At 33.7% G+C, this 16,078-nt stretch overlaps 1 protein-coding gene across 2 annotated transcripts in view; it reads right to left on the reverse strand.

The window, feature by feature from the left end:
* ADGRL2 (adhesion G protein-coupled receptor L2) overlaps positions 1-16,078 on the reverse strand; it is a 163,784-nt gene that overhangs the window by 51,398 nt on the left and 96,308 nt on the right. For both annotated transcript variants that reach the window (XM_011956146.1, XM_011956145.1), the window contains one exon: positions 4,302-4,411. In XM_011956146.1, coding sequence (XP_011811536.1) covers positions 4,302-4,411 — 110 coding nt within the window. The remainder of the gene's footprint in view (positions 1-4,301; positions 4,412-16,078) is intronic.

Genomic DNA, 16,078 nt, shown 5'->3' on the forward strand with positions numbered 1-16,078 from the left:
CTTTACATTGTATATAGGTTTGAAGTATGTTGCCTGAAATTCATAAAATGATGAGACTGATGTCTGTTTCTCCCTTTTCTGTTGTTAAAATGCATTAGGATGTGCTAATATTGCATTTCCAAAATGTACTCAGAGTAGTGTACATTTTATTAAGATATTAGTTTGATTCATTATAAAAAATTACAATAATTCATCAAGATTAAATGTTGACCTTCTGAAACACCTATGGTAAAAAAAAAACATCACACAGACATTTTTGCCATAGGAATGGCATACAACAACTTTCCACATTAAGCTACAACTTTCCCCAATCAAACTGGTCTATGTAACCACTTTCAGGAAACATACTTGCTCTGTAATGTGTAATTCTGACTACATCTGAAAAACAAGAAATTCAACATTACTGTCTTGAAAACAACACTTTTGTATAAACCACTAGTCCTAAAAGTACTCCTCAGCGAAGAGCAATATTATACCTGCTTAGAATCAATAGTGGAAGGGCGTGGTGAGAAAATGAGGATAGGAGAAATCATTAGCGCTGTGACTACTCAAACTACATTTATATACAGCTGTACGCTTCTTTCCCCTAAGGAAAGGATAATTTTACTGAAATAAATTAAATGTAAAGGATGGAAATAATACATTTTAAAATGTTTATTTTAAAAAGAACTTAAAACAAGTGCAATAAAAGATGTAGGAAGTATATTTTGTTTTCCATTCATTGAAAATGGCTAAATTTTACTATTTGATAAACTAAAATTACAATGTAGTTAGTGAACAGAATATCAAAGTCTTTATTTACATGAGATTTGATATCATATATTAAAGGAAAATAAATATAAATTATATATTTTATATGTTTTATAATTCTGTTGAAAAGTAAGTAACACTCAAAAGTAAAGATTAAAAATATTATAAACCTTTGATGATTAATGAATCATACAAGGAATATATGGCTCTTTACAACAAAAAACATTATTATTTTTATGAAAATCAAAAGGACAGATATCTGTCAAAGCAGCCAAAATTCTATCAGTAGAAGAGTACAAAAATACAATAAAATTAATATAATCAGCATTCTCTATCACATGCCACAAATATACCGCAACATGTCTTAAGAGACTGCATGAATTAACAATACACTTACTTTTCTACAGACCAAACATACAAGTATATGAACCACCAACATGAGTGGAGGACTACATGGATATGCAAGACAAGAAATTAACCCACACTAACTACACAGCCGACATACTCATACAGTGAAGTGACACACGATTTCACTGAACAATCTTACATGTTTATTCATTAATAATAATTTAATCAATAAGAATGGCTATTTTTCACATTAAATAAAACTTGTGGTTAATTTTTTTTTTTTTTTTTTTGGGACGGAGTCTCGCTCTCTCGCCCAGTCTGGAGTGCAGTGGCCGGACCTCAGCTCACTGCAAGCTCCGCCTCCTGGGTTTACGTCATTCTCCTGCCTCAGCCTCCCGAGTAGCTGGGACTACAGGTGCCCACCACCTCGCCCGGCTAGTTTTTTGTATTTTTAGTAGAGACGGGGTTTCACTGTGTTAGCCAGGATGGTCTCGATCTCCTGACCTCGTGATCCGCCCGTCTCGGCCTCCCAAAGTGCTGGGATTACAGGCTTGAGCCACCGCGCCCGGCCAACTTGTGGTTAATATTACAGTATTTTTACAATGATACTTTGAAATAAGAGGTACAAAAATGAAAACCAAATCCTGCCTATAGGATGCAAAATTCTGATCTGATTACTCTCCTTTATCCTCCAAGATCTTTATGACTTCTTTCAAATAAAAATATATGCAATTCCTAACAGTCTGGCAATAATGGATACCCTGTATACATACACTTTTGACATGGATATTAACTGGACAAGTACAAGCATCACACATAATGCATGTGCCTTTTATAAACATACTAAAGTAAACAAAGTAACAGCATTTCTCATGTTCTCTGTTGAGCAAATTTCTTTTAAAAATTTCAGAAGTCATGAAAACTTTCTGAAATTGTTTTATAATAGGACGTAATTGGGATATGTAAGATCCTGGAGGATTTACTGTGAATAGAAACTGGTATAAAGCCAAATGGTAAAAAATACATAATAAATGTTATCTGACGGTGACAATTTTATCAACTAAGTAATGTGTAAAAGAGGTATGCAAATGTTATAAAATATAAAAACACTACTAAATCAAGGAGAAAGTGAAAGTTAAAGGCTCACAATAAAAGAAAGTATAAGGAATGAATACAACGGACAGAGGCACAAAGAAACAAAAGGTGAGGAAAATGAGAAAAAGAGGTAAGACACTGTCCTACATATGATTAGAACAATTTAAGGAGACTCTTTGCATTATATTTTAATATTAGTTGAAACCGTGCAATTTATAGAGTGTCATTACTGTAGAGTATATAGGAATTATAATTACTTTTATTCTTTAGCAAGGGTTAAAAAAAAAAACCCATAGACTTATTTCTGCCTCGTGCAAACATCTAGAAAGGTAACAGCAAATTAATTACTGATTTTTTAAAATTAAAAGACAAAATCTAAAAGGAACAAATACTTCTCTGAGTATAGCTATTTACAAGTTTAGTGCACAATGTAGAATACTTCTGGAGAACTGAAAAAGTAAAATTTTGCAAGTTAGATGTTCCAGAAGATATCCCCATTTTCCTTTCTTAAACAGCACAAGAAATAACTTATGAGTCTGAAAATAATATTTGCTTAACACTGTTCTTGGTCTATAGACTAGGTTACAGGAACTGGCTCCAGAAAGACAATTCTTGGCAGCTCTAACTGATTCCACTGTTTGGGAATGGATGCTGTATTTCTTCTCTAATTTGAGGACAGAAACCATGCTAAATACAAGTGAAAGTGACTTTATGGAACAAAATTTTGGTTAGGTCAAAAGAATACAATGTTCCTCTAGTGGCACAGGACAATGATTACGTAAGCCACCAACACTACACAGGAGAAATGATATAAAGATCAGTGTACTCAGTAGGCTTCCAATCCTACAAATGGTATAGAAAATACTGAAAACATAAAAAGCATCCATTTCACAGTAACACAGGAACACAGAGCAGGGATGAAAAGATAATCTGTGTTTGGCCTTTAACTGATAACACAAAAAGCCAATTTGTCAAAACTGTGTCAGAGAAAAGATGGAGAGTGCCTTCACAGCATGTGCCAGAATGTGTTACTACCATACCGGACACAGCAGATCTATCAGAATTTGGCCCTTTGGTTTTAGAAATATTGATAGCTTGAACATATACATCTGTAAGAACTAATGAACTAGCTTTTGAGGTTCTGGAAAGAGCAGTTTCATTATTTGGCAAATCCTTTTTTATTAAAGGAGGAAAGTGTACAAAAACTGTCTCAAATCAGCAAAATTGCTGATAAAAAACATTCAAATGCCTATGAACTAACATGACTAAATGACATCTCTATCTTTTCTGTAATTTAAAAAGCAAAGAAGACAACAATACTATCAAACTAGCTTATGAAAATCAGGTAATATTCAAACTTTAAGTTGTCTAAAATGCTAAGATTTTTAAAATTGAAAGTACAGAATACAATTCTGAAGTACGAATTCTGAGATTAGAAGGAAAATTACACAAAATTTGACTACTGGCCGAAGCCTAACTATAAACTTTTCAATTGAATTTTAAATATCTGTCTGTAGGATCTTAACAATGATGCTAAAAAATTAAAAACAGAAACATGTGCAAGGTTATGTTATATCTAACTATTTTATTTAGCATTAAGATTTCATCACTGAATCCCGTAAAGAAATGCTCCCTTAAAGACAACAGAACAAAAAGTAAAGCACTTGCCTCAGTTACTGCAATGGTAGCTTTTACCCAGCACTAAAGTTACTACAACAGCAGGTAGCCATTCAAGTAGCTCACGATTAAAACTGAAGTCAATTCCTTCTTTAGAAAACTGTGAGCCAAACCAATTTGTCAGCAACTGGTATTGGGCAAAAGTACAGATTTCTATCAGCTGTATTGAATAGCTAATTCAAGTTTGTTTTCTGGAAAAACACTAGCCTTAAAAGCCAAACACTTAAGAACACAGACAGACACTTGGCCAGCATCACACTATGGCTTCCTTCCACACTTCATGAAGCTAATTGGAGGCCCAAGTCTGTTAGTGCTCTGCATGCATAATGGTTGTGTAGGCCATAAACATATGCTTCTTTTACATGTGTAGTCTTTCAGCACCAACGACTAATGCTGGGGAAAGTGTAAAATAATATAAACTGCATACTTACTGTAAGGGACACACTCATACTGGACTTCAAGGTATTTGTATGTTCCAGGACATGGATCAGGAAACACATCTGACCCAGTAACTACTATACACTGTGTTCGATTGTTGCACCTGAAAAACAGAATGTATCAAACTTGTGTAACATAATTTATTTGATTATTTTTACTTAAATATAACATAGAAGTTTTTTGCATTTTCTTCAAGTAACTAGAAACATTAAACAAAAATTCAAGTAATATTAAGTGACTCTACATTATTACATACTTTATAAGAGTTTTGTTTTCTTTATGTTGTAATACAGTGGTATGGGTCACACTAAATTTTGACTAGAAGTAAAAAAAAAAAATGGCCAAGTTTCCTATTATTCTGTTACACATTTTAATTTTAATTTTTGATGTATTCAACATGAATTGAACAACAACAACAACAAATATCTTACCAGGATATTAGACATCATACTTAAAATTACAATTTTTAAAAATGGTCCTATAAGTAAACAGAAACGTATGAGTCAAAACCTGAATTTCTCAGTAGGAAGTTTTTGACAACACAAAACAAATAAGGAGCCGGGATTTTAATTGTATCCTCGAAATCCAGTTGGGTGTGAAGTTCTTTATTGTACATACTTTCTGGAATACCAGAAACTAAGCTAGTAGTGCTCACCTCATATGCTATGGTCCACGTAAATGATAAAGTGCATTTAAAGGATTTAGAAAAATGCTTTGGCACGTATGTAATGTCTAAGCATTATTGTTACTCTTTCTATTCACAGATCAATGTGCCTATATAATTAATGAGATGACTATGTACTTCAGTTCAACACCGGTACTTCCTAAAATATAACATTAAAAAGAATGTTGTACTAACATAATGCCTAGAATGTTCTAATTATTGTTATAAGGAATTATTTTCTTATTTTTGCATTGTCATTAATTCACCAAGAATATTAGAAATAGTTTAAAATTTCAGATAAAATGATATGTAAGTTCTATGAATTTGTCCCAAAGTTCTTTTTATAACCTTTGTAAAGGCAAGAACTATTTCTTTTAAAATTTGATTTGATTATAACCTAATGAATGAAATGTTTTCAGGGTTTTTATTGTATTTTCTGATAGCACATACATTAAGAAGGCAAAGCAAGCAGAACAAGAACATTATAACAACATTTATTTAATGGTTGGAATACCACATATTCTACAGTGTATAAAATAACTGAACTATAAAATAGCACTATAAAGAATTTTGAAAAAGCATCCTAGTTTCTAGCACAACTAACTAAGGGCAGTAGAAGGTGAATCATGTTAAAGATGGATAGGAACAGTCATATACTTTGGTGCCCTTTCAACTCAAAACTAGACTTTCTCTTTAAACAGCAGCAAAGCCTGAAAACTTCTACAGGATTAAATAGGTAAATTTTATAATTCAAAGTATACTACAATGAACTTCAAACAAGACTTAAATATTAAATAAATTATAAGTAACTTTTATCATGATTACTTTATAATACAGGATAGCATTTTTTTTTAGAAATGTACCATATACTGTAATTTTCAAGAACATAAATAATGTAAATGGTACAGTGTCACAGTCTTCTGTAGCATATGTTTTCCTGTCATTATTCTGTATTTCTCCTAATTGGGTTCACTCATCTGAAGAAATTTGCCAGAGGTTCACCACTTAGTGTAAACGAATTATTTTAACATGAATCACAGAACCTATTTCACATCCTAAAATTCAAGACAAAAGGTAGGTTTACAGTTTCTCAACAGGTCAGTAACTAATGTTCCCAGCTAAGAAATATAATTCTGATGTTTCATTTATCTTCTTTTTTAAACTTTTGCAGCAACAAGACAGCTCACTGCTTTTTTAGTTTCTTGATCTAACAGAAATCCTAATCATTAACTTGGTCCCATTAAAAACAAAAGTCCTTTCATTTCCTTCTTTGTATTTATTCATACCTACAGTGATCTTCCTTTTATCACACCCTCACACCTCTCAGAAATGAAGAAAGATAAACAACTGTGTGTTAGATATCCCTTTCAGATACTCCCTCAGTATACATTTTATAACTACTCAACCAAACTCTGTTAGGTTTTGAATGGGATTTAAATACGATTACAGAAACCCCTCCAAATAGCAGTTTCTCTTGTGAGTAAACTCTTCATTTAGTTTATCGCCCGTCACTTCTCACAAAAAGCTCCTCTCATATCAACAAACTAGCAACTGGTGGGAGAGAGAGGGAGCTGTACTCAAAGTTGAAATGGACCAAGAACATGAAGGGCTTTGTTATCAAGGTGAAGGAGAAAGTAACTCAAAAGAATTTGGCAATTTATATATATCATTTTTCAAAAATAAAGAATACATTGAAAATTGCCCAGATTTTTTCCACCAGAAGTAACTGGATGAATGAATATAACTAGTGCAGGGTTAGAGATCTTTTACTGTGTATTTCTCAATGTCATGGCATGTTCTGCAAGAAGTATATAATATAAGCATTCTGGTTTCTATTACATTTTGCTTGAAAGAGGACCAACACCATAATAAAAAATAGCTGTCCATATTTACTCTCTTTCTGAACAACTTTGCAGTAGTCCTTTGACCAATTACAGGTTCAAATTAATGTGAAAGCAATTATGATTATTTATACCAACCACATAATTTTTATTGATTTAAATAATCACACTACGCAAAGCATCCACTTTAAGACAGCAAAACATATTAATTCTACAACTGTAATCTTAAGCAAAACTGATTTAATGAAGCTCCTGCAATAAAATAATTAAAAAATTCTGGAATTCAGGGCCTCCCAAAATCTAAAAAATGTTCATTAGAAAATTTCGTATGTTTATATACACAGAGATATCAGAAATGCAAGAAATTAATCTTGAGAAAAATGGAAAATTTAGAGCTAAAACAGTTGAGGGTCAGAAAGAAGAGAAACCTAAACTGTAAAAAGCACAAGAAAATTAGAGATTTGCATGACAGAGTCTTGATTCATGGAAATGAATCTAAGCTTATAGAGGCCCAAATTAAAGAAATAAAAACACAAACATTTATATTCCTTTATAAAGGATACAAGCAGCATTACGTTTCCAAATAGAGTGAGGAGACAAGAAAAACAATGGGAAACACCCAATGTGAGCTATTAATACTAAGAATAATCAAAAAATTCCTTAACAATATGCTGTTGGTAAGATTATAAAACTGTAAATTGCTATCATTTAAAAAGATCCAGAAAGAAGGCAATTACTTATCCACAGAAGCAAAGTAAATTCCCGCCAAGGGCTCAGCTTCAAGTTCTCATACTAACGAAAGTGAAAAGGTAGATTAAGCCAAGAAAGAAAAAATGTTTAGTCGTTTGTATTCTCAGTACTAGGTCTAGTTCCTGGCATGACTTTCTCTCTCCTTCTCTACAGAAGAAAATTTCTTTACCAATAAAGGTATCATTGTTTTAACAATCAAAATATCAGTATATTTCGGTAATACCAAGTGGGTTTATTACGTTAATAACCTACAATTTTCTAACATGTTAAGCATAAAAAATCGGTATGAATGAGAACAAGGCAAAAGAGAAAAAATAGGTTTTAATAAGTAAACCTTTTATTACAATTTGAAGGAACTACAATTACTGTTCATCATAAAGAAACAGATATTAGAATATATTCTGAACACTTCAACTTTCAAATAACTGGTCTTATTTCATTTTATATTTATAAAGATGAACAGATGAGTTAAGATAGTGAAAGTGGTAGTTTTCAAAATATGGTCCTCATACTAACAGCACCACCATCGACTGAAAACTTGTTAGAAATACAAATTATTGGCTGGGCACGGTGGCTCATGCCTGTAATCCCAGCACTTTGGAAGGCCAAGGTGGGTGGATCACCTGAGGTCTGGAGTTTGAGACCAACCTGACCAACATGGAGAATTCCTGTCTCTACTAGAAATACAAAAATTAGCCAGGCATGGTGGTGCATGCCTGTAATCCCAGCTACTCGGGAGGCTGAGGCAGGAGAATTGCTTGAACCCACAAGGCGGAGGTTGCAGTGAGCCGAGATCGTACCATTGCACTCCAGCCTGGACAACAAGAGTGAAACTCCATCTAAAAAAAAACAGAAAAAAGAAAGAAAGAAGGAAGGAAAAGAAATACAAATTATTAAGCTCCACCAAAAACTGGCAGGTTCAGAAACTCTGGAAGTGGATACCTGGCCATCTCAGATTGAACAAGTTTTGCAGGTGATTCTGACCAATGTAACTTGTGTGAGAACCGCAGGGTTAAAACAAGATAGGTTTAGATACTTTACTAAAGAATAAATATGAATGGCAACACATGATTTTACTCTATAAAACTTAGTAAAACAAGTGAAATAGAAAACAAGTGATGAGTACAATTTATGCAAGAAGTACATAATACAGTTTACAATGTTAATATGTCTTCCTGCTAAATCTAAGTGTAGAAATCAAGAGTTTTAGTTGCTCTAATTTTGAGCAAGCTGTCTAGTTGTTCATCAATTTCTAACATGGAGAATCGAAATAAGTACAATATCTGAGTACATGTATACATCACATATGAATTAATTTTTTAACAGATAAGAAGTATAATGTTTTGCTAAAAATGTGCCAGCTAATGAAACACTAAAATTGGAAATAAAATTTTTGAGAATCTGTAAAAATATACTATGTTCTACAGAAGCACGTCATTAAAAATAACAGAAAGATATGACCCATTGTAATCACTGTAAATTTTTCTATATTCAACCTTTGACTTCTTAATTTATTCAAATAAATTTTAATAAAGTGGCTCAACTCAGAGAGATGCCTTAGAGAGAACTCAGAGGCATAAGTAGGCCTTGCAAATAATGTCTAAACAATTTCGAGGTCAGGAGCTATTGCTCACGCTTATAATCCCAGCATTTTGGGAGGCAGAAGCAAAGGGAGAAGGATCTCTTGAGCCCAGGAGTTCAAGACCAGCTTGGGTAACATGGCAAAACCCTATCTCTACAAAAAGTAAAAAAATTTAGCCAGGTGTGGTGGTATGTGCCTGTAGTTCCAGCTACTCGGGGGAGACTGAGGTGGGAGGATTGCACCACTGAAGCATAGCCCAGGTAACATAATGAGACCCTGCCTCAAAAACAAAAACAAGGAACAAAAACCATTTCCAGGATATAATTCATGATTAAACACTAAGTAGAAAATAAACATAAAACTACATAAACACTTAGTCCCAAATTCTAAACATGTAGTCATTTTTAGTATTTTTCTAGTCACATTTCCAAAATTTTCAAATTTGGCATATAAAGACAAAGATGTAATCATTATTTCACATCACTAGGTTAAAAATGCACAAAATATCACCTATATATAATTTCTGGTTGCAACTTTCTGACTACTATTTTAAAGAACTTTCTTACTATTCTAAAGTATACAGAGTAAAACACTCAACCTGAGAATTCCAAATATAACTAACATAAACCCAGTAATAAAACTTTTAAATATTATTACGTTCAAATGCCAGAATAAAAGTATTATTTCTGACATTAAAATTCATAAAACTTATTAATAAAACCCGTCAACCACAACAAAGAAAATCCAAAGTCTTGCTTTATAGGCCATAAACTAGTTTAAATGGGACAAAACACTGAATTTTGTTGGTTTTTTGAGACAAAGCCTCGCTCTGTCACGCCCAGGCTGGAGTGCAGTGCCACGATCTTGGTTCACTGCAACCTCTGCCCCCCAGGTTCAAGCAATTCTCCTGCCTCAGTCTCCTGAGTAGCTGGGACTACAGGCATGTGCCACCATGCTTGGCTAATGTGTGTATGTATGTGTGTATACACACACACACACACACACACACACACACACACATATATTTTAAGTAGAGACAAGGTTTCATCATGTTGGGCAGGCTGGTTTCAAACTCCTGACCTCAGGTGATCCACTGCCTCGGCCTCCCAAAGTGCTGGGATTACAGGCGTGAGCCACCATGTCTGGCCCAAAACACTGAATTTTAAAACATGGTTTAAAAACTCATCCCTGCCGGGCGCGGTGGCTCAAGCCTGCAATCCCAGCACTTTGGGAGGCCGAGACGGGCAGATCACGAGGTCAGGAGATCGAGACCATCCTGGCTAACATGGTAAAACCCTGTCTCTACTAAAAAATACAAAAAACTAGCCGGGCGAGGTGCGGGCGCCTGTAGCCCCAGCTACTCGGGAGGCTGAGGCAGGAGAATGGCTGAACCCGGAAGGCGGAGCTTGCAGTGAGCTGAGATCCGGCCACTGCACTCCAGCCTGGGCGACAGAGCCAGACTCCGTCTCAAAAACAAACAAAAAAAACAACTCATCCCTGTAACAGTCTTTCTACCCTATAGGTGTGGGAGTGAGGGTTTCAATGGTTCAATTCTGGAATGAAGCCAAATATGCATCTATAAAAGCTGAAGTGTAACAAATAATTTTGGAGATTAACAGTTTATTAATTTCCTTCCTACCAATATATTTGCTGATTACAAAAATTAGAGTAAGTATTTAAAGTTGGTGATATTGCCCAGGCTTGTGCACAATATATATTTCAAAAAATATTTTAAGAAACAGCTAATGCATCGCTTAACCATCCCAATTTGCAAATGGCAAGAAGGTGAAAGTATTACAAACAGTATATTTTATCTTCCAAATGTAATCAATGTTCTCAGGTCTCAATATTAACTTTTAAGGCATCCAAACTATCTTTTGAAATTAAGATCAATGTTCTCAAAAAAATTACTGTAAAGGAGGGAAAGGCATTTTATAAAAGTGTATTATCACTAATTTACATACTAGTATATGGAAATTTCTGAAAAATACCATGCACAAATAAACAGCAGTATTTTCAAGAAAGATTATCTCTTTATTTTAGAGACATAGTGCCTCATTACTAATGAAATATTAATGAAAACAAACTATTAATATGTTCCCTTTCCTTACTCTTTTAAAACTCTAAGTGAAAGAGAGCACAAAGCACACATTACTTATACTCTCGGAATAAATTGTATCAAAAAATAATATAGCATACTGTTTATCTCTGTTCAAAAGCAAAATCATTTGCTAATTAGGAAGATTAGTATTTAAAAGCAGAAGCTTTAGAATCAGAAAAAAGAGGTGTGTAAGTTCCAGCTCAGCTGCTTACTTAACTGTGAGTCCATAAGCAATGTATTAAACCTTTCAACCTTAGCTTTATCATCTGTAAAACCTAATATCTTCTTTAGAACTTTGTTAAGGTTAAAGGGGATAGTGCAGGCAACTCTCTGCACAATACCTGGATAACGAACATCAAGAAATATAAATTACCACCACCAGCAAAAATACCAATAATAACAATGTCCCCTATGTAAGATGAACAGATTTGCAAACGTTAAAGAAGCAGAACATCTTTTACTCTTCCACAGTAGTCCCTGCATTGTGCATACTCTTTTCCTGTGTACAGCCTTAAAAACAGGCTGAACTATTCATGCAAATTTGTTTCCATTCCAACTCTAATCTTGAATTGTACAATGCCCAACAAATTGCTTTTACTCTTCTTTTGATTATCTTATGCTCATTATTACACTTTACCAAGTGCAAAGTATGGAGATGAGATTCCATGTGTAATCTATTGTGAGAGATGTTTTAATCAATAGTCTTGTTCTGCTGATTAAGCAGGGGCTTCTGTTTTGGCAAGATAACATTAGTTTCTCCAGTCATGCTCCAAAAACCATTGGGAATCTTCAGCAGATCATTAGATATGCTACAATAAAGCTTTGGTGCATTTTCTTTTCTTCCTTAAATTACTTCTTCACTGTCCCATGGTTCCCCGTCACCAATGGCACTGCATTATTATTGCAGCTCCCTTGAAACTTGCACTAGAGCTATGTCTCCAGGCCATAGGATGCCATTTTCAATTGAAGCTTCTTCTTGAAAATATAAATTAAGAAAATTTCATTATTTCCTGCCAGGGGCCATTATTCACCACAGTTCTAAGGAAGATTAAAAATGCAAAATCTACCGCCTTGAACAAATACTCCAGCATTCAACAGAAAAGCTCAGTATATCATGACAGAAACTAAAAAATTAAAGTTTGAAATTATACAATTATTAATTAAAGAATTAGTGCAATCTTTTATTGAGTCTGCATGTTTGATGAAGACTGCTTCATCAATTTAAATATTTTAGTGGCTATTTATTTATTAAACTTCAATTACAAAATACTAGCAATAGTAAGACTTTTCTTTTCCCCCGAGTTACTACTTTCTGTCTCAGTTAAAAGTACTAACTTTTTGGAGGTGAAATCAATGCTTTCAAGGTACCAAGGTATCATGTAATGATACTCCTTTTCTTTATTTTATTTTATTTTATTTTATTTTATTTTATTTTATTTTTTGAGACGGAGTCTTGCTCTGGCGCCCGGGCTGGAGTGCAGTGGCTGGATCTCAGCTCACTGCAAGCTCCACCTCCCGGGTTCACGCCATTCTCCTGCCTCAGCCTCCGGAGTAGCTGGGACTACAGGCGCCCGCCACCTCGCCCGGCTAGTTTTTTGTATTTTTAGTAGAGACGGGGTTTCACCGGGTTAGCCAGGATGGTCTTGATCTCCTGACCTCGTGATCCGCCCGTCTCGGCCTCCCAAAGTGCTGGGATTACAGGCTTGAGCCACCGCGCCCGGCCTTCTTTTTTGTATTTTTAGTAGAGACGGGGTTTCACCGGGTTAGCCAGGATGGTCTTGATCTCCTGACCTCGTGATCCGCCCGTCTCGGCCTCCCAAAGTGCTGGGATTACAGGCTTGAGCCACCGCGCCCGGCCTTGATACTCCTTTTCATAGTGCCAAGTATAAACAAAACATACACAGGAGTTCCTGGAAGAGCTTAAACCACATCCTTAGGTGAATTGTGTACGCTAAACAAACAGAATATCTACAGATGAATTACTGCAATATGAATCTGTTCTTTAATTAATGGAATAGGAATTACATTCATTCTTGAGCCTCAATTACTAAGTAAAAATAAATTATACATTAATAAGTAAACTATATTCTGCTCAGGTACACAAGTTTTAAAAATTTAGAAACTACTAGAAAGGGAGTTTAAGAGAAAAGAATAAAAGGAAAAGGAAGCTGCCAACTTATAAATTCTTATTGGAGGTGATTATATGCCTAGCATGTAAGAATCTGGTGTTTTTGAAAAAATTAAATAATGATTAATGATTATTTGGCTATTTCTGCGCATAAATAAACATGGTTAATAGAAAATAAACACCAGACATACAATTTTGCTTCAATCAGCAATACCTGATTCTGACAGAATTCTGTCAATTTGGATATAGCTTTGTATTATGAATGCCAATAATAAACCCTTATGAAATAGATTACCTATTTAAAAGGAAGGGGGGTAAGTACTCTTTAACTACCAATCACTTCTCTGTATACACTAGCAAATTCCAAATGATCTAGTACTCTAGCCACTGTCTTTTTTAGTCCAAATTTAGAACAAAATTTTATACACACAGCACATAGCTTTAGAACATAAATTGGTAGGCGCCAATGCAAATAGATTCGCTCAGAGAAAATAATCAAGTATATGGAGAGGGAATACAAAGAATTATGCTTCAAGCTACAAGGTTACAATCATCCTCACAGATACAAGAGACAAATGGAGTTGAATGTTAAATCACCTTTTTAAAAAGTTTTTTTATTTTAAAATGAAATATCATTTTATCATCTAAATTCTATTCTATACAGCTAGGGAAAGTAGGTCTTGCTTTCTTTAAATATTTATTAATGATGATTTGTGAACTTAACTAATTGCTAGGTAAACATAACACTAGGAAGCTAAATGGTGTGTAATTAATGTGGCAAAAAAGAGGTGTTCTGTAACAATGTTCCCATTTGTCACCCAGCTATTGCTCATTATTTAATAATTTGTGTAGGCTAGGTTTCTAATCATCATATAGAATTTAATTCTATAGGTATGTTAGGATATTATACAATTTGCATTATAGAATATTGTGTTATTTAAAGTATTTTAAAATCATTACTGTAATAAAGTTAGTTTCAGAATCTCTAGCATAGTATGCATGAATACTGGTATACTCAGAGATACATAATTTGGGAAAAATAAACAATGTAATTTTTATTACATTCAATTTCCTACTTTTTAGTTTTAAATATAATCCTGATTTTTTAAATTGCACCTGTGATTAAATCCTTGAAATTGCGTTTATAAAAATTATTTTAAAATTGTATTTATTAATAAAATGATAATCATAAGCAAAAATGCAAAATGTTTTTCTGTATTTTCAATGTGTAAACATAAATCTATTTGACTGAAAAGGAGTACAGTGTATAAGAGAAACAGAAAGTCCTCACTCCGCAATAGAAATCAAGTAACCAGTGGCAAGTCAACAAAAGCTTGACAGTAAAATCCTATGGAAAATCAACTCTAGGAGGTTGTCGTGCTTTTTTTCAGTCAATGAAAACAGAATAACATCTTCCCATAGTCTTTGCATTTCAGTAAAATATTATTCCACAATTTATAAACACAAAGCATGCATACTTTAATATTTAGTTCATTTACAACTTAGAAACTCCAAAAATTTCCTTAAAAATACCACATTAATTACTAAAATAAGCATTTTGAAATGGCAATGCTGATTTTCTAAAAACAACTTTTTATATTTTAGAAACCTTTGAAATTCCTTGCAGTTTTTACTGGACCTTGGGGTCAGTTTAATGCAAATTAGGCTTGACTCACTCAGAGCCTTATTAATCCAATACAAAATCTCTTGTTTGCAGAAATGCACATTCAACATAAATGTGCTTGCTTTTATTAGCAAGATAAGAAGTATTTATTTACAAAGCATGCCACTGAGACTGTTTCATTCACAGGGTCGGCAGGTCTAACTACTTAATGAAAGAAATAAAAAAAAGTAAGTGGGAATAAAAACCATAAAATTTTGTAATACTTAAAAAAATAATGCTTCTGTGTCTAAATTTTCAAAGCCTTCACTTTTAATAATTCAAAAAATATTACAACCTGTATCAATTAAGAGCAATTATTTATAAAAATGTTAACCTACTGCAGTTTGCACTTGCAGAAACTATCACATTTTTTTTTAACAAGGGAAATGGGAAATCGCTATGGGATGCCCTAGTTAGATTAAATTAGCAAGAAACTTGTTACCAGACTATATAAAAGACACAGCGTAAAAAGACATGACCTTGCAGAGCCTTGCAGCCAATCTGTGATGTTTTTCCTTCCTATAACCCTTGCTAATTATCTGCAAAGTTACAGACCCTTTTGTCGTGGGTTATTTTTCTTCAAATTGTGAGGGGATTTTGGTTTCTAAATATTTAATTAGTCTTGTTATGATATGAGAATTGTTGTACATGCCAAGCATTTCGATTTTCATACTCTATTCCTTCTAATTATCCTCAGATTTAGATTGGTCATCCCAAATCCTTTCTGTTTGTAATTATTTACTTCTTAAAGATCATTCAGTGAAGAAATATTTTCACCCTTATGGCTCTTCTTTTCCTCAAATGGCTTTTCTGGTCCGTTAATTACCCGCTCAGAGGATTAGAGTTTGAAATAATGCAAAAGAACCTGCAACTAAAAGGAGTTTTAGAGGGCAGAATTGAGTAAACTAGATTTGTGTTGTTGCTATTTTAAATTCACCTTAAAGATTACTCCCTTGGTTTGGATATCATTCTGAAAAGAAGAAAATTATGCCATAAAGATTTTTATTCTGACTCCTGAGATGTCTGATGAGATGTCATTTA

This window comes from Colobus angolensis, unplaced genomic scaffold (genome assembly GCF_000951035.1).
Source record: "Colobus angolensis palliatus isolate OR3802 unplaced genomic scaffold, Cang.pa_1.0 Scaffold41, whole genome shotgun sequence".
NCBI lineage: Eukaryota > Metazoa > Chordata > Mammalia > Primates > Cercopithecidae > Colobus > Colobus angolensis.